Genomic DNA, 20828 nt, shown 5'->3' with positions numbered 1-20828 from the left:
TCTAAAGGCTGAGTGTGAGGACAGACCCTGTCTCTAAAGGCTGAGCGTGAGGACAGACCCCGTCTCTAAAGGCTGAGCATTGGGAGGACAGACCCCGTCTCTAAAGGCTGGCGTTGGGAGGACAGACCCCGTCTCTAAAAGGCTGGCGTTGGGAGGACAGACCCCGTCTCTCTAAAGGCTGGCGTGAGGACAGACCCCGTCTCTAAAGGCTGAGTGTGAGGACAGACCTCGTCTCTAAAGGCTGAGTGTGAGGACAGACCCCGTCTCTAAAGGCTGAGCGTTGGGAGGACAGACCTCGTCTCTCTAAAGGCTGGCGTTGGGAGGACAGACCCCGTCTCTAAAGGCTGAGCGTTGGGAGGACAGACCCCGTCTCTAAAGGCTGAGCATTGGGAGGACAGACCCCGTCTCTAAAGGCTGAGCGTGAGGACAGACCCCGTCTCTAAAGGCTGAGCGTGAGGACAGACCCCGTCTCTAAAGGCTGAGCGTTGGGAGGACAGACCCCGTCTCTAAAGGCTGAGCGTGAGGACAGACCCCGTCTCTAAAGGCTGAGCGTGAGGACAGACCCCGTCTCTAAAGGCTGAGCGTGAGGACAGACCCCCGTCTCTAAAGGCTGGCGTTGGGAGGACAGACCTCGTCTCTAAAGGCTGGCGTTGGGAGGACAGACCCGTCTCTAAAGGCTGAGCGTTGGGAGGACAGACCCCGTCTCTAAAGGCTGGCGTGAGGACAGACCCCGTCTCTAAAGGCTGGCGTGAGGACAGACCCCGTCTCTAAAGGCTGGCGTGAGGACAGACCTCGTCTCTAAAGGCTGAGTGTGAGGACAGACCCCGTCTCTAAAGGCTGAGCGTGAGGACAGACCCCGTCTCTAAAGGCTGGCGTGAGGACAGACCCCGTCTCTAAAGGCTGAGTGTGAGGACAGACCCCGTCTCTAAAGGCTGGCGTGAGGACAGACCCGTCTCTAAAGGCTGAGCATTGGGAGGACAGACCCCGTCTCTAAAGGCTGGCGTGAGGACAGACCTCGTCTCTAAAGGCTGGCGTTGGGAGGACAGACCCCGTCTCTAAAGGCTGGCGTGAGGACAGACCCCGTCTCTAAAGGCTGAGCATTGGGAGGACAGACCCCGTCTCTAAAGGCTGAGCATTGGGAGGACAGACCCCGTCTCTAAAGGCTGGCGTGAGGACAGACCCCGTCTCTAAAGGCTGAGCGTGAGGACAGACCCCGTCTCTAAAGGCTGAGCATTGGGAGGACAGACCCGTCTCTAAAGGCTGAGCATTGGGAGGACAGACCCGTCTCTAAAGGCTGGCGTGAGGACAGACCTCGTCTCTAAAGGCTGGCGTTGGGAGGACAGACCCCGTCTCTAAAGGCTGGCGTTGGGAGGACAGACCCCGTCTCTAAAGGCTGGCGTGAGGACAGACCTCGTCTCTAAAGGCTGGCGTGAGGACAGACCCGTCTCTAAAGGCTGGCGTTGGGAGGACAGACCCCGTCTCTAAAGGCTGGCGTTGGGAGGACAGACCCCGTCTCTAAAGGCTGAGTGGGAGGACAGACCCCGTCTCTAAAGGCTGAGTGGGAGGACAGACCCCGTCTCTAAAAGGCTGAGTGGGAGGACAGACCCCGTCTCTAAAGGCTGAGTGGGAGGACAGACCCCGTCTCTAAAGGCTGGCGTGAGGACAGACCCCGTCTCTAAAGGCTGGCGTTGGGAGGACAGACCCGTCTCTAAAGGCTGGCGTTGGGAGGACAGACCTCGTCTCTAAAGGCTGGCGTTGGGAGGACAGACCCGTCTCTAAAAAGGCTGGCGTGAGGACAGACCCCGTCTCTAAAGGCTGGCGTGAGGACAGACCTCGTCTCTAAAGGCTGGCGTGAGGAGGACAGACCCCGTCTCTAAAGGCTGGCGTGAGGACAGACCTCGTCTCTAAAGGCTGGCGTGAGGAGGACAGACCTCGTCTCTAAAGGCTGGCGTGAGGACAGACCCCGTCTCTAAAGGCTGGCGTTGGGAGGACAGACCCCGTCTCTAAAAGGCTGGCGTTGGGAGGAAAGACCCCGTCTCTAAAGGCTGGCGTGAGGACAGACCCCGTCTCTAAAGGCTGGCGTTGGGAGGACAGACCCGTCTCTAAAGGCTGGCGTGAGGACAGACCCCGTCTCTAAAGGCTGGCGTTGGGAGGACAGACCCCGTCTCTAAAGGCTGAGTGTGAGGACAGACCCCGTCTCTAAAGGCTGAGCATTGGGAGGACAGACCCCGTCTCTAAAGGCTGGCGTTGGGAGGACAGACCTCGTCTCTAAAGGCTGAGTGTGAGGACAGACCCCGTCTCTAAAGGCTGGCGTTGGGAGGACAGACCCCGTCTCTAAAGGCTGGCGTTGGGAGGACAGACCCGTCTCTAAAGCCTGGCGTTGGGAGGACAGACCCCGTCTCTAAAGCCTGGCGTTGGGAGGACAGACCTCGTCTCTAAAGGCTGAGTGTGAGGACAGACCTCGTCTCTAAAGGCTGGCGTGAGGACAGACCCCGTCTCTAAAGGCTGGCGTGAGGACAGACCCCGTCTCTAAAGGCTGAGTGTGAGGACAGACCTCGTCTCTAAAGGCTGAGCGTTGGGAGGACAGACCCCGTCTCTAAAGGCTGGCGTTGGGAGGACAGACCCGTCTCTAAAGGCTGGCGTTGGGAGGACAGACCCCGTCTCTAAAAGGCTGAGCATTGGGAGGACAGACCCCGTCTCTAAAGGCTGAGCATTGGGAGGACAGACCCCGTCTCTAAAGGCTGAGTGTGAGGACAGACCCTGTCTCTAAAGGCTGAGCGTGAGGACAGACCCCGTCTCTAAAGGCTGAGCATTGGGAGGACAGACCCCGTCTCTAAAGGCTGAGCGTTGGGAGGACAGACCCCGTCTCTAAAGGCTGGCGTTGGGAGGACAGACCCCGTCTCTAAAGGCTGGCGTGAGGACAGACCCCGTCTCTAAAGGCTGAGTGGGAGGACAGACCCCGTCTCTAAAGGCTGAGTGGGAGGACAGACCCCGTCTCTAAAGGCTGGCGTTGGGAGGACAGACCCGTCTCTAAAGGCTGAGTGTGAGGACAGACCCTGTCTCTAAAGGCTGAGCATTGGGAGGACAGACCCCGTCTCTCTGGCGTGAAAGGCTGAGCATTGGGAGGACAGACCCCGTCTCTAAAGGCTGAGCGTGAGGACAGACCCCGTCTCTAAAGGCTGAGCATTGGGAGGACAGACCCCGTCTCTAAAGGCTGAGCGTTGGGAGGACAGACCCCGTCTCTAAAGGCTGAGCGTGAGGACAGACCTCGTCTCTAAAGGCTGAGCATTGGGAGGACAGACCCCGTCTCTAAAGGCTGAGCGTTGGGAGGACAGACCCCGTCTCTAAAGGCTGGCGTGAGGAGGACAGACCCCGTCTCTAAAGGCTGGCGTGAGGACAGACCCCGTCTCTAAAGGCTGAGCATTGGGAGGACAGACCCCGTCTCTAAAGGCTGGCGTGAGGAGGACAGACCCCGTCTCTAAAGGCTGAGCGTGAGGACAGACCCCGTCTCTAAAGGCTGAGCATTGGGAGGACAGACCCCGTCTCTAAAGGCTGAGTGTGAGGACAGACCCCGTCTCTAAAGGCTGAGCATTGGGAGGACAGACCCCGTCTCTAAAGGCTGGCGTTGGGAGGACAGACCCCGTCTCTAAAGGCTGAGTGTGAGGAGGAGACCCCGTCTCTAAAGGCTGGCGTTGGGAGGACAGACCCGTCTCTAAAGGTTGAGCGTGAGGAGGACAGACCCCGTCTCTAAAGGCTGAGCGTGAGGAGGACAGACCCCGTCTCTAAAAGGCTGAGACCCGTGCTGGGAGGACAGACCCGTCTCTAAAAGGCTGAGCGTGAGGGAGACCCCGTCTCTAAAGGCTGAGCATTGTGAGGACAGACCCCGTCTCTAAAGGCTGAGCGTGAGGACAGACCCCGTCTCTAAAGGCTGGCGTGAGGACAGACCCCGTCTCTAAAAAGGCTGAGCGTGAGGACAGACCCGTCTCTAAAGGCTGAGTGTGAGGACAGACCCGTCTCTAAAGGCTGAGCATTGGGAGGACAGACCCCGTCTCTAAAGGCTGAGCGTTGGGAGGACAGACCCCGTCTCTAAAGGCTGAGCATTGGGAGGACAGACCCCGTCTCTAAAGGCTGGCGTTGGGAGGACAGACCCCGTCTCTAAAGGCTGAGTGTGAGGACAGACCCCGTCTCTAAAGGCTGGCGTTGGGAGGACAGACCCGTCTCTAAAGGTTGAGCGTGAGGAGGACAGACCCCGTCTCTAAAGGCTGAGCATTGGGAGGACAGACCCCGTCTCTAAAAGGCTGGCGTTGGGAGGACAGACCCCGTCTCTAAAGGCTGGCGTTGGGAGGACAGACCCGTCTCTAAAGGCTGGCGTTGGGAGGACAGACCCGTCTCTAAAGGCTGAGTGTGAGGACAGACCCCGTCTCTAAAGGCTGGCGTTGGGAGGACAGACCCCGTCTCTAAAGGCTGGCGTGAGGACAGACCCCGTCTCTAAAGGCTGAGCGTGAGGACAGACCCCGTCTCTAAAAGGCTGACAGCGTTGGGGGAGGACAGACCCCGTCTCTAAAGGCTGGCGTTGGGAGGACAGACCCCGTCTCTAAAGGCTGAGTGTGAGGACAGACCCCGTCTCTAAAGGCTGGCGTTGGGAGGACAGACCTCGTCTCTAAAGGCTGGCGTGAGGACAGACCCCGTCTCTAAAGGCTGAGCGTGAGGACAGACCTGACGTTCCAGCCGTAGTAGTGGACCAGGTAGAACTGCTCTCCGTTGTCCACGTCTGTCTTCTTGATGTGAGCCTCGTAGATCTTCTGAGTCTTTCCTTTACCGTACTTCACCCGGACCTTCGTCCCCATCACAGAGTCCCCGTCCTCCTCTTCCTCGCTGCCGACACACAAACACACGTTAACGTCTCGCAGAGGGACGGCTCGCTCAGAGACCAGTCCCTAATTCACACCGGGCGTCTCTTTAACACGCCAGTTTAATAGTGGGACCAAGTCTGGATTAATAACCTCTGGAAGAGAAATAAACAAGGCCATTTAAACCACAGAGAGAGAGACACACACACACACACACACACACACACACACACACACACACACACACACACACACACACACACACACACACACACACACACATGTATAACACAGTATACTACTATCTCTGTATGATGATATGATGTATAACAGCTGTATACTACTATCTCTGTATGATGATATGATGTATAACAGCTGTATACTACTATCTCTGTATGATGATATGATGTATAACAGCTGTATACTACTATCTCTGTATGATGATATGATGTATAACAGCTGTATACTACTATCTCTGTATGATGATATGATGTATAACAGCTGTATACTACTATCTCTGTATGATGATATGATGTATAACAGCAGTATACTACTATCTCTGTATGATGATATGATGTATAACAGCTGTATACTACTATCTCTGTATGATGATATGATGTATAACAGCTGTATACTACTATCTCTGTATGATGATATGATGTATAACAGCTGTATACTACTATCTCTGTATAGATGTGATATGATTTCTATCTTTGTTGTCGGTCTGGCTCAGGTTAAACTCTTTATTCTCCAGTTTGACCATCAGCTATAACAGAAAAAGAACATAAATAATCTACTTTAACGTAGATTTTCTTTAGGGCTTTATTACGTGGTATCGGATCGGTGCATAAACTCCAGTACTTCCCGATACCAGCGTTTTAGGCAGTATCGGAGCCGATACTGATACTGGTTAACCCTTCCGGGTCGCCGATCACGCCGGCGTGATCAAGTCACATGACCAGTTTAAGACGTCGAAGAGAAAAGAAAAGAAAGATACCAAACATTGGTATGTTAAAAAAAATGTTATGTTGCAAAATAAAAAAAATAAAAAGTACTCAAAAACAGCCAAAATAGCCCAAGACTCCGAAGGGTTAATGACGGTATTGAAACTGATACCGTTGTTATTTTTAAGACCCTGCGGTATACCGTATTACCGCCCGACCCTTCTGAGGACCCAAAATGATTCATCAGGATCCTGAATCTAACTCGTATCTCGACAGACTTTAACAAAGAATCTATTTTTCATATCGTGATAAAACTTGAGACTTCCAGCCCTACCTCAGACTGATTTCTGTTTTATAGAAATCTCAAAGTTTCAGTCTCAAAAATACGCTTAAAAAAGCAAAGAAATTTGAAAAGATTTTGAAAAAAGCTTGAAAAATATCACAAAAACGTCACGTTTCATCCACCACTGAGCAGAAATCTGGGCGCCTGGTGAGCTCACCTGATAGAGCGCGCGTTGAGGCGCGCTCTACTAGGCTCAGTCCTCGATGCAGTGGCCGCAGGTTCGGTTCCAACCTGCAGCCCTTTGCTACATGTCATTCCCTCCCTCTCTCTCCCTCTCTCTCCTTCTCTCTCCTTTCATGTCTAAGCTGTCCTATCTAATAAAGGCCTAAATAAAATGTAAAATAAAAACAAATCTGAAAGTTTCCGTCTCACCCGTCTCCTCCTCCTCTCCTCCTCTCCCTCTCTTCCTCCTCCTCTTCATCTTCCTCCTCCTCCTCATCCTCCTCGTCTTCCTCCTCCTCTTCCTCGGAGCCTTTCTCAGAGTCGCCCATTCTTCTGTTGCTGCGTCTCCTCCCCTCCCTCTGCTCCTCCCTCTGTTCCTCTGTTTGCTCTTCTGTTTGCTCCTCCCTGTCTTCATCTCCTCCTCCTCCTCCTCCTCCTCCTCCTCCTCCTCCTCCTCCCTTCTCCGGTCTGCAGGGAGACTCTCGCTCCGCCTTCGCCACACACCTCCTCCGCCCCTACGAAACACACGGAGAAACAACATGCTGTTTTTTTAGGACTGGTGTCTAGTTCGGCAGTTATACAAGCTGCATGTTGGTCCCATTTGTAGTCCTAACACAGAGAATTATATTTGGACTACAAAAGAAAGAACTACAACTCCACAGAATTAAAAACAAACAAAGCTGCAGGAACATTTCAAAGGGTATTAGATGCATTGCATGAATTTAGGAAAATTAAGAAGTTTGTCTGTTTGAAATTTAGACTTTTCTTAGACTTTTTAAAGGGTAACTACTGTTTTTTAATCACCCTGGACTCTCTGTCTCCATGTGTGTGTCTGAGTGTCTGATGGACCAGCAATCTGTGAAACTGGTCCAGTCTTAAACCAGAACCAAGCTGTAATATAAGTTTATAGGGCAATTGTCCAGCTTGGATTTACCTTCACAAAGTTCTGTTGTTGCTGCTGACAGACTCAGATTATTATTCTAAGTGTCTGACAACATTATGGGATGGATCCCTACAGAGATAGAGCTTTTAGTTAAAGAGTAAGATCCTTTTAGTTTAACATGAAACAGCCCCGAAATCACCATCACCAAACTCCACCAGACTCCATGTAAATAATCAGGACTTTTATCATCGTAAAACACACTTCATTCAAAGTGGACAGAAACTAAATAATAGGGCTGTCCTCGACTAAAGAACTTCTTAGTCGACTAACACTTATAAAATTTTGTCGACTAATCGATGAGTTGATTTAATCGACAGAGCTGTGCTCTTTGAGAGGTGGTTAAGACTAGAAAAGCACAATATAAATGTAGTTAATTAACCATCTGTAAAACTGAGTTTCTCCACAATTTTCTCCACAAAAAGCACCACTTTAAATCTTGTGTTTATCATAAATGTGCTCAGAAGTTTCTTGGAAATGAGTAATTAAGCATGAATAAGAATAAAAAATGACTAATGGACTAAAGAAATCTTAGCCGACTAAGACCAAAACGACTGATTAGTCGACTAAGAGGTGGCAGCTCTACTAAATAAAACTATCAAAAGCGTGTATAGAGCCAGATATGCTGGCTCTATACACACTAAAAGTCCTGATTATTTACATGGAGTCTGGTGGAGATATGCTGGCTCTATACACACTAAAAGTCCTGATTATTTACATGGAGTCTGGTGGAGATATGCTGGCTCTATACACACTAAAAGTCCTGATTATTTACATGGAGTCTGGTGGAGATATGCTGGCTCTATACACGCTAAAAGTCCTGATTATTTACATGGAGTCTGGTGGAGATATGCTGGCTCTATACACGCTAAAAGTCCTGATTATTTACATGGAGTCTGGTGGATATATGCTGGCTCTATACACGCTAAAAGTCCTGATTATTTACATGGAGTCTGGTGGAGATATGCTGGCTCTATACACACTAAAAGTCCTGATTATTTACATGGAGTCTGGTGGAGATATGCTGGCTCTATACACACTAAAAGTCCTGATTATTTACATGGAGTCTGGTGGAGATATGCTGGCTCTATACACGCTAAAAGTCCTGATTATTTACATGGAGTCTGGTGGAGTTTTTGTAGCTTTTTCAAACATCAAATTTGACCCAAGGCCAACAGGAGAGTTTAAAGCACACAGCTCAACAACTGTATTTCGTTACAGCGCTAGACACCAGTGGAAGTCCCACACATTATGTTAACAACATTAACGGTGTTCTGTTCTTAAAACGAATGGATTAAAGTTTAAAGTGTCTTCTCACCCTCGGGGACGAGTGTCTCTCCTTCACCTCTTTCTCGCTCTCGCTCTCTGACTCCGCCTTCTCCCGCTCGTCATCGACAGGCTCAGCCTTCTCCGGCAGCGCGGAGGGCTTCTCCTGCTTCTGATTGGCTGGCGCGTTGGGAGAGCGCGGGTTGTTGTGATGGATGGTCCTGAAGGTGATGCAGGCGGAGCGGCAGTACTCCTCGAAACCGTACAGGTACCTGAAGACACAAAGGACAGCGCCAACCGTCAGCGTTAAGTTGGGGGTGGGGGCTTAAATTCTACGAGTGAAGGATCTGTGTACACAGAGGAAAGCCTTCCTACTATTATTAAAAAGCAGACTTAATTCACTAAATACCGAAACGATTCGAACTGAAGACTGGTGACATAACAGTTAAGAGTTTAGCCGACAAAAAGTTACTAGTACTTGTTAAGAAGTTAAAACACTCCCGGCACTGAACACCTGTTTCCTGGGTGAAAGTCTCGTGTTTTCTCCTTAACTTCTGGGAGACATTTATGTTGTATTGCTTTATACTTCCACAATAATTTTAGGTGTGTGTGTGTGTGTGTGTGTGTGTGTGTGTGTGTGTGTATATATATATATATATATATATATATATATATATATATATATATATATATATATATATATATATATATATATATATATATATATATATCTCAACAAACACTGATGGGAAACCGTGTGTTAACGTACTTTTATAGGCTGTCTTGACATTGTAAGATGCAGCCGAGTTCAGGACGGGATCCCCAGATCCATGTAGACCTGCTTCCACACTGTCCCAGACTCAATCTGAAACACAGCAACAGATGATCATTAGGCTCTAGGCGGAGACAGACAGACGGAGACAGACAGAGAGAGAGACAGACCCTCACCTTGTGGCAGCCTCCTAGGAGATACACAAGTCTGAAGAGCTTGAAGAGGTTCAGGTCTTTGTAACCCAACACTGGAGGCTTGTTGATGGGGGTCCCTGATGGACGGACAGACAGACATGACGTTAGAACCAACCATCGTCGGCTACTTCCTGTTTAGCGCTCTGCTAACGTGCGATTAAACGATTTAACCGTGCAGCTCTTCAAGACTTTCCAAATGTTATCAGATCAAATTAGTCATTTTGCGGAGGGGGGGGGGGGTTTGAACAGGGCTTGCACCCACCTACCGGCCACATGCGGTTAAAATCTGGCATTGGCAGGTACCACAGTCAGTTTCTTACTATCCACTTTGGCAGGCGGCACATAGGCCCATATAACCAGGGACAAGAGGTGAGAATTAGCACTAGCTATAAACTCTATATGCTGCGCATCAGTTACGGGCTTTGTATTGTAACTATGTTTGCTTGTATGGTCCCTGTTAAATAAACACATAATAATAATGATGATGATAATAATAATAATAATAATAATAATAATAATAATAACCAAGGGCGTGGCCAGCTTTGGAAGGCAATTAGCCAGAGTGGCTGGTGAGCACAAAAGTTCATGTCAAGCCCTGGTTGGGATGCTTTAAAAAGAAATGTCTCCACTGATTTACAGACATCTCTCTCCATGTAAGTCTGAGGGGGAACGTGTATTTAAATCAGCTGACCGTAGTTGTAGTTCCACCATTTCTTTGGACACTATGTTCAATTTGCTTCAAAAGCTCGGTGAAGGTCCCGGGGGGCGACTCCCCTTTCTTGTTACGGTTATATCATTAGTTTGCAGACAGACCGATGGTCTCACCTCGGTCCTCCATGAACTTGTACAGCTGCTGCAGGAAGTGATCTCTCTCCTCTGGATCCTGCTCCTCCTCCGGCTGGACAGACAGACAGACAGACAGACAGACAGGTAAGCTTCTGACCCCCCCCCATCTACAGACAGGGTCCAAGATTAACACTCGCAAAGAGCCAAACGTGGATAACAGTTTCCGTTTTTGTGAGTAAATCTCGGAGGGATTTCTGCCACATGGCAGGTGGATGTTAGCAAAGTAGTTCTAGGATTCATTTTGGTGAAGCTGCAGCTACTTTCTACTGTTCCTCTGCTGACTGCATGTCAGACACACACACACACACACACACACACACACAGAGACACACACACACACACACACACACACACACACACACACACACAGAGAACAAGAACACACACACACACACACACACACACACACACACACACACACACACACAGAGAACACACACACACACACACACACACAGACACACACACACACACACACACACACACACACACACAGAGAACACAGAGAGAAAACACACACACACACACACACAGAGAGAACACAGAGAGAACACACACACAGACACACACACACACAGAGAGAACACACACACACAGAACACACACACACAGAGAACACAGAGAGAAAAACACACACACACACACACACACACACACACACACACAGAGAGAACACAGAGACACACACACACACACACACACACACACACACACACACACACACACACAGAGAACACAGAGAGAAAAACACACACACACACACACACACACAGAGAGAACACAGAGAGAACACACACACACACACAGACACACACACACACACACACAGAGAGAACACACACACACACACAGACACACACACACAGAGAGAACACACACACACACACACACACAGAGAGAGAACACACACACACACACACACACACACACACACACACACAGAGACACACACACACACACACACAGAGAGAACACACACACACACACAGAGAACACACACACACACACACACAGAGAGAGAACACACACACACACACAGAGAGAGAACACACACACACACACACAGAGACACACACACACACACACACACACACAGAGAGAGAACACACACACACACACACACAGAGAGAGACACACACACACACACACACACAGAGAACACACACACACACACACACACACACACAGAGAGAAACACACACACACACACACACACACACACACACAGAGAGAACACACACACACACACAGAGAGAGAACACACACACACACACAGAACACACACACACACACACACACACAGAGAACACACACACACACACACACACACACACAGAGAGAGAACACACACACACACACACAGAGAGAGAAACACACACACACACACACACAGAGAACACACACACACACACACACAGAGACACAGAACACACACACACACACAGAGACACACACACACACACACACACACACACACACACACACACACACACACACACACACACACACACACACACACACACACACACACAGAGACAACACACACACACACACACACACACACACACAGAGAACACAGAGAGAAAAACACACACACACACACACAGAGAGAACACAGAGAGAACACACACACAGACACACACACACACAGAGAGAACACAGAGAGAAAACACACACACACACACACACACACACACACACAGAGAGAACACAGAGAGAACACACACACACACACACACACACACACACACACACACACACACACACACAGAGAAACACACACACACACACACACACAGAGAACACACACACACACACACACACACACACAGAGAACACAGAGAGAAAAACACACACACACACACACAGAGAGAACACAGAGAGAACACACACACAGAACACACACACACAGAGAACACAGAGAGAAAACACACACACACACACACACACACACACACACACAGAGAGAACACAGAGAGAACACACACACACACACAGACACACACACACACACACACACACACACAGAGAACACAGAGAGAAAAACACACACACACACACACACACAGAGAGAAACAGAGAGAAACACACACACACACACACACACACACACACACACACAGAGAACACACACACACACACACACACACACACACACACAGAGAGAACACACACACACACACACACACAGAGAGAACACACACACACACACACACACACACACACACACACACACAGAGACACACACACACACACACACAGAGAACACACACACACACACACACACACACACACACACACACAGAGACACACACACACACAGAGAGAGACACACACACACACACACACACACACACACACACACACACACACACACACACACACACACACACACAGAGAACACACACACACACACACACACACACACACACACACACACACACACACACACACACACACACACACACACACACACACACACACACACACACACACACACACACACACACACACACACACACACACACACACACACACACACACACACACACACACACACACACACACACACAGAGAACACACACACACACACACACACACACACACACACACACACACACACACAGAGAGAGAACACACACACACACACACACACACAGAGAGAACACACACACACACACACACAGAGAGAGAACACACACACACACACACACACACACACAGAGAGAGACACACACACACACACACACACACAGACACACACACACAGAGAGAACACACACACACACACACACACAGAGACACACACACACACACACAGACACACACACAGAGAGAACACACACAGAGAGAGAAACACACACACAGAGAACACACACACACACACACAGACACACAGACACACACACAGACACAGAGAGAGAACACACACACAGAGAGAACACACACACAGACAGACAGACACACAGACAGACACACGGACACACAGACAGACACACACACAGACACACACACACACACACACACACACACACACACACACACACACACACACACACACACACACACACACACACACACACACACACACACACACACACACACACACACACACACACACACACACACACACACACGTCTTTCCTGAGTGCTAGCGTTTAGCTCAGGCTAGCTTTGCCAGTAGTGAGCCAGCCGTCCAATAGAAAGCCTGATGAACCAGATGGAGGTTACTAAATAAAGGGCTGCTGGATCTCTCCATCTACAGGGCCGGTGAGTCAGACAGGCGGTAAGTTCTCACCTCCTCCTTTATGTGTTTCTTCTTTTTTCTTCTCGCCTTCATCCTCCTCATCTTCGCCGCTCTCCTTCTCGTCTTCGTTGTCCTCTTCGCCGCTGGAGGATGAGTCCAGGATCTGACTCATGTCCATCTTCCACAGATCTGGGATTTCCTCCGTCCTCAGGAACTTCTGGGCTGCCTGGAAACCTGGAGGGTACAGGAACAGAGAGAGAGGATTTGTTTATTATATCATAATTATACGGTTTACTATTATTATTATTATTATTATTATTATTATTATTATTATTATTATTATAATAATATCAGATGTATTTACTCATTGTTGTTTGTAGGGCTGAAACGATTCCTTGAATAACTCTTATAATTCGATTACAAAAAATGCTCGAAGCTAAATTCTTTGCCTCGAAGCTTCGTTACATCAAAGTAATTAAGGTTGTACGGCTCACTGTGTCTCCGCACGGAGGATTATTACTAGCGCACAAGAGGCTGGCGCTGCTGTGGACACAACGCAAGCACAGACGGCGTATAAACACAAGACTGACAGCCCAGATTACAGATGAAGGAAGACGAAAATAGGGAGGAGAGACAGGCGAGAGAAAACCACAGAAAGTTTGGGATCATTTTAAGCTGCAAACATGCTGCTACATCATCTCTGACAAACAAACCTCCAGAGTCCTCATCTGTTCCACAGAGCTAACCCGACACAAGCTAGCTAACGCTGCTGCTCTCGTCCACCGCGCTGTTTACACAACTAGCCTACAGCATGCTACTCTGCTAATAGCCATGTTTTACACAACTAGCCTACAGCACGCTACTCTGCTAATAGCCATGTTTTACACAACTAGCCTACAGCATGCTACTCTGCTAATAGACATGTTTTACACAACTAGCCTACAGCATGCTACTCTGCTAATAGCCATGTTTTACACAACTAGCCTACAGCACGCTACTCTGCTAATAGACATGTTTTACACAACTAGCCTACAGCACGCTACTCTGCTAATAGACATGTTTTACACAACTAGCCTACAGCATGCTACTCTGCTAATAGCCATGTTTTACACAACTAGCCTACAGCATGCTACTCTGCTAATAGCCATGTTTTACACAACTAGCCTACAGCACGCTACTCTGCTAATAGACATGTTTTACACAACTAGCCTACAGCATGCTACTCTGCTAATAGACATGTTTTACACAACTAGCCTACAGCACGCTACTCTGCTAATAGCCATGTTTTACACAACTAGCCTACAGCATGCTACTCTGCTAATAGACATGTTTTACACAACTAGCCTACAGCATGCTACTCTGCTAATAGCCATGTTTTACACAACTAGCCTACAGCACGGTACTCTGCTAATAGACATGTTTTACACAACTAGCCTACAGCATGCTACTCTGCTAATGGACATGTTTTACACAACTAGCCTACAGCATGCTACTCTGCTAATAGCCATGTTTTACACAACTAGCCTACAGCATGCTACTCTGCTAATATCCATGTTTTACACAACTAGCCTACAGCATGCTACTCTGCTAATAGCCATGTTTTACACAACTAGCCTACAGGATGCTACTCTGCTAATAGCCATGTTTTACATAACCAGCCTACAGCATGCTACTCTGCTAATAGCCATGTTTTACACAACTAGCCTACAGCATGCTACTCTGCTAATAGACATGTTTTACACAACTAGCCTACAGCATGCTACTCTGCTAATAGACATGTTTTACACAACTAGCCTACAGCATGCTACTCTGCTAATAGACATGTTTTACACAACTAGCCTACAGCATGCTACTCTGCTAATAGCCATGTTTTACACAACTAGCCTACAGCATGCTACTCTGCTAATAGCCATGTATACACAACTAGCCTACAGCACGCTACTCTGCTAATAGCCATGTTTTACACAACTAGCCTACAGCACGCTACTCTGCTAATAGCCATGTTTTACACAACTAGCCTACAGGATGCTACTCTGCTAATAGCCATGTTTTACACAACTAGCCTACAGCACGCTACTCTGCTAATAGCCATGTTTTACACAACTAGCCTACAGGATGCTACTCTGCTAATAGCCATGTTTTACACAACTAGCCTACAGCATGCTACTCTGCTAATAGCCATGTTTTACACAACTAGCCTACAGGATGCTACTCTGCTAATAGCCATGTTTTACATAACTAGCCTACAGCACGCTACTCTGCTAATAGCCATGTTTTACACAACTAGCCTACAGCACGCTACTCTGCTAATAGACATGTTTTACACAACTAGCCTACAGCACGCTACTCTGCTAATAGCCATGTTTTTACACAACTAGCCTACAGCACGGTACTCTGCTAATAGACATGTTTTACACAACTAGCCTACAGCATGCTACTCTGCTAATAGACATGTTTTACACAACTAGCCTACAGCATGCTACTCTGCTAATAGACATGTTTTACACAACTAGCCTACAGCACGCTACTCTGCTAATAGCCATGTTTTACACAACTAGCCTACAGCATGCTACTCTGCTAATAGACATGTTTTACATAACTAGCCTACAGCACGCTACTCTGCTAATAGCCATGTTTTACACAACTAGCCTACAGCATGCTACTCTGCTAATAGACATGTTTTACACAACTAGCCTACAGCACGCTACTCTGCTAATAGACATGTTTTTACACAACTAGCCTACAGCATGCTACTCTGCTAATAGCCATGTTTTACACAACTAGCCTACAGCATGCTACTCTGCTAATATCCATGTTTTACACAACTAGCCTACAGCATGCTACTCTGCTAATAGCCATGTTTTACATAACTAGCCTACAGGATGCTACTCTGCTAATAGCCATGTTTTACATAACCAGCCTACAGCATGCTACTCTGCTAATAGCCATGTTTTACACAACTAGCCTACAGCATGCTACTCTGCTAATAGCCATGTTTTACACAACTAGCCTACAGCACGCTACTCTGCTAATAGCCATGTTTTACACAACTAGCCTACAGCACGCTACTCTGCTAATAGCCATGTTTTACATAACTAGCCTACAGCATGCTACTCTGCTAATAGCCATGTTTTACACAACTAGCCTACAGCATGCTACTCTGCTAATAGCCATGTTTTACATAACTAGCCTACAGGATGCTACTCTGCTAATAGCCATGTTTTACCAAAAAGCTAAAACGACAGTTGTCGGTTTGTAGTCTAACGGTTTATTAGTTTGCTTCTAATCTTTGGAAAATTAGCTGCTGAAACCGGCTCCTCCCCCCAGCATGGCTACTTAATATGCACGTGAATGACGTCATCATGCATTCTTTCTTCTTTCTCCTCACCATAGATATATCTATAATGCTCTTTTCTGTGTATTAGGCTTCTGAAAAGGTGTCCCCCCAGAACAGTGTAGTTGAATAGCGCTGCTGTTAGCTTCATACCATCACATTTACCCTCTGGTCAGTGAACAGCTCTTTTGCATATCCAGTGCAAAGAGCCAGAGGCAAGAAGGGGGATGGGGTGAAAAATATTAACATTTGGGCCACCAAAAATGTATGATGATAATGTATTTTTATTTAAGCGTCTTGGAATTTGGCAATAAAAATTGTGCTTTTTTTTTTGCTTTGCTTTTTTAGTAAACAGCAATAATAAATATTTACTATTGCTGTTTGCTAAGTATTTCTTACTAAGTATTTCTAACTAAGTATGTATTATCCGATTACTCGATCCGATTACTCGATTAATCGATGGAATAATCAGTAGAATATTCGATTACTAATTAAATTACTTATTAAAATAATCGATAGCTGCAGCCCTAGTTGTTGATTTGTATGTTCGTTCCCATGCTTTGGAAACACTGATGTATTGATTTTGTCATGCCAATAAACCAAAATGAAAAATTGAGAGAGAGAGAGAGAGAGAGACAGAGAGAGAGAGATAGAGATAGAGAGGGGGAGAGAGAGAGAGGGAGAGAGACAAACCAACACAGAGAGAGAGACAAACAGACAGAGAGAGAGACAGAGAAAGAGACAGAAAGAGAGAGAGAAAGAGGAAGAGAGAGAGAGACAGAGACAGGGAGAGAGAGAGAGGAAGAAGAAGAGTGAGAAAACACTGAAGGAGAAAAAATTAAATGCAGATGAAGAGTCAACATTGAGCTCTGACAGACGAGTCTGTGGCCCCAGTGCATTGTGGGAGTTGTAGTGGCTCACCTCTCCTGGTGGAGAAGTCATACTTGTTGCCGCTGACGGTGCTGAAGATGTGGATGTGTCTCCTGGCAACCGTGTGGCTGAAGGACGACAGGAAACAGGAAGCAGTGAGACACGGCCGATCAGCTTCTGATCAAAGATCAATAATAAGAGAAATAAAAACTCACAACTTGGAGTCGCTGAACGATCTGACCAGACACTGATCCTTCTTCACCTGGAGCTCATCACAACAGCTGGGAGACACCACCTGACAAACACACACACACACACACACACACACACACACACACACACACACACACACACGTTAGTTCTCCTTTATATAAATGATTTACAAAATGTTTCCCTTAATGTTTGCAGATTTCACAACATAGATTCTCTGCTAATGCATAAGGATTGTCTGTGCGTGCCTGTCTGTCTGCATGTGTGTGTCTGTGTGTGTGTGTGTGTCTGTGTGCGCGCGTGTGTGTGTATGTCTGTGCCTTTGCTTGTATGTGTATGTGGGTGTGTGTCTGTGCGTTTGCTTGTATGTGTGTGTGTGTCTGTGCGTTTGCTTGTGTGTGTGTGTGTGTGTGTCTGTGTGTGTGTGTGTGTGTGTGTCTGTGTATGTGTGTGTGTGTGTGTGTGTGTGTGTGTCTGTGCGTGTGTCTGTGTATGTGCATGTGCGTGTATGTGTGTGTTTGTGTCGGTGCGTGTGTGTGTGTGTGTGTGTGTGTGTGTGTGTGTGTGTGTGTGTGTGTGTGTGTGTGTGTGTGTGTGTGTGTCTGTGTGTGTCTGTTTGTGTCTGTGTGTGTGTGTGTGTCTGTGTGTGTGTGTCTGTGTGTGTGTGTGTCTGTGTTTGTGTCTGTGTGTGTGTCTGTGTGTGTGTGTCTGTGTTTGTGTCTGTGTGTGTGTGTCTGTGTGTGTGTGTGTGTGTGTGTGTGTGTGTGTGTGTGTGTGTGTGTGTGTGTGTGTGTCTGTGTGTGTGTGTCTGTGCATGTGCGTTTGTGTGTGTCTGTGCATGTGCGTTTGTGTGTGTCTGTGCATGTGCGTTTGTGTGTGTGTGTGCGTGCGTATGTGTTTGTGCATGTGCGTGTGCGTTTGTGTCTGTGCATGTGCGTGTGTGCGTGCGTGTGCGTGCATATGTGTTTGTGCATGTGTGTGTGTGTTCGTGTCTGTGCATGTGCGTGTGTGTGTGTGCATGTTCGTGTGTGTGTATGCGTGCGTATGTGTGTGTGTGTGTGTGTGCATGTGCGTGTGTGTGTATGCATGTGCGTGTGTGTGTGTGCGTGTGCGTGCATATGTGTTTGTGCATGTGTGTGTGTGTTCGTGTCTGTGCATGTGCGTGTGTGTGTATGCGTGCGTATGTGTATGTGTTTGTGTGTGTTTACCAGAGCCAGGTACCAGCAGCTGGGGTCTTCCTCACTCTCGATGCTGCAGACCTTTCCAAGCAGCTCATCGTTCAGCCTCCTCTTGTCCTCCCTGTCGTCGTCGTCCTCCTCGCTGGACGAAGACTCGTTCTCATCAGCCCTGAGACAGACAGACACACAGACACACACAGAGAGAGTGAGACAGAGACAGAGAGACAGAAAGGTGAAGAGAGAAATGTGGACAGAGAGAGACACACAGACAAAGACAAACACAGACAGACAGAGTCAGTATTCTAGTTTACAGTGAACAGGAAGTGGATCTGGATGAAAGGAGAACCCTCTTTTGATTTTACGTTCATGTCTAAAGACAGGAGACTCACACAGCGTAGGACGAGCACCGTCCGCCGCGGTTTGTCTTCTTGCCGATGACCGGAGTGCCGAAATGCTCCGGGTTGGTCAGCGGCAGCTGGTCCAGCGTCTGAGAGACAGAGAGAGGGAGGGACCATTTACATTTTAAAGATGCTTCAAGTATAAATATACATTTTTAAAGTGCAGTTTTCTGCTGATATTTTAAAAAACCTGAGTGTCTTTCACCATCTGAGGAGAAGTGGGAACTGGTACCATCAGAAGTATGGACCGTATTTTCGGACTATAAGTCACATCAGTCAAAAAATGCATCATGAAGAGGAAAAAAACCATCTACAGTACAGGCCAAAAGTTTGGACACACCTTCTCATTCAATGTGTTTCCTTTTTATTTTCATGACTATTTACATTGTAGATTCTCACTGAAGGCATCAAAACTATGAATGAACACATATGGAATTATGTACTTAACAAAAAAGTGTGAAATAACTGAAAACATGTCTTATATTTTAGATTCTTCAAAGTAGCCCCCCTTTGCTTTTTTTGATAACTCTGCAAACCCTTGGTGTTCTCTCAATGAGCTTCATGAGGTAGTCACCTGAAATGGTTTTACCTTCACAGGTGTGCTTTGTCAGGGTTAATTAGTGGAATTATTTCCCTTATTAATAAAAAAAGATATTTAACTTTTTGGATTAAATAAAAGCATGTCAATAAATCCATACATGTCTGGCCCTTGATGTGATTCTCATTTTCCAGTGTGGCCCTTAGTGAAAGTGAGTTTGACCCCCCCTGTTCTAGAGCCTCTGGTGGAAGGATACCCCAAGAAGTAGTCCCTCTGTGTGTGTGTGTGTGTGTGTGTGTGTGTGTGTGTGTGTGTGTGTGTGTGTGTGTGTGTCTCACCTCACTCTCTGCGAAATGTCTCTCTCCCTTCAGACACAGAGACGTACGACGGAGAGTCTTCTCGTCTCCATCATCAAACACTGAAACACACAAACGCACACTTCAGTTAGCCAATCGGAGAGAGGGCTTTCAGCCCTAGAGCCTGTTGTGACCTCATGCCTTCTGGGAAAGTGTGTGTTCAGGGTTGGTTCAGTGCAGATTCCGAATTACGTGGGAGCCAGAGGGAGCCGAGCTCCCATAGAGTGAGGACTGGCTCCCATGAAAGCACCAAAGTCAAAAATCTGAGGGGGTCTCTCATATCTGAAGGTGTCTGCCATATGTGGCATTGTAATTTAATCTTAATCAACGCTCATTATCCATCCCTGTGCGATCTCTTACCATTAAAGATGTCAAATTAA

At 47.4% G+C, this 20828-nt stretch overlaps 1 protein-coding gene across 1 annotated transcript in view; it reads right to left on the bottom strand.

Annotated features, from left to right (window-relative positions):
• Positions 1-20828, bottom strand: part of arid4a (AT-rich interactive domain 4A) — a 64081-nt gene that overhangs the window by 28319 nt on the left and 14934 nt on the right. Inside the window, 14 exon segments of the mRNA XM_028566277.1 lie at positions 4717-4875; positions 6510-6703; positions 6734-6814; positions 8558-8777; positions 9271-9319; positions 9322-9370; positions 9454-9548; positions 10297-10363; positions 13599-13798; positions 17820-17896; positions 17984-18063; positions 19187-19325; positions 19546-19643; positions 20431-20510. Of these exon segments, the coding sequence (XP_028422078.1) occupies positions 4717-4875; positions 6510-6703; positions 6734-6814; positions 8558-8777; positions 9271-9319; positions 9322-9370; positions 9454-9548; positions 10297-10363; positions 13599-13798; positions 17820-17896; positions 17984-18063; positions 19187-19325; positions 19546-19643; positions 20431-20510 (1588 nt within the window).

Source organism: Perca flavescens, chromosome 20 (assembly GCF_004354835.1).
Source record: "Perca flavescens isolate YP-PL-M2 chromosome 20, PFLA_1.0, whole genome shotgun sequence".
NCBI lineage: Eukaryota > Metazoa > Chordata > Actinopteri > Perciformes > Percidae > Perca > Perca flavescens.
The sequence above is the reverse complement of the archived record's forward strand: the minus strand, read 5'-3'. Positions and strand labels throughout refer to the sequence as shown.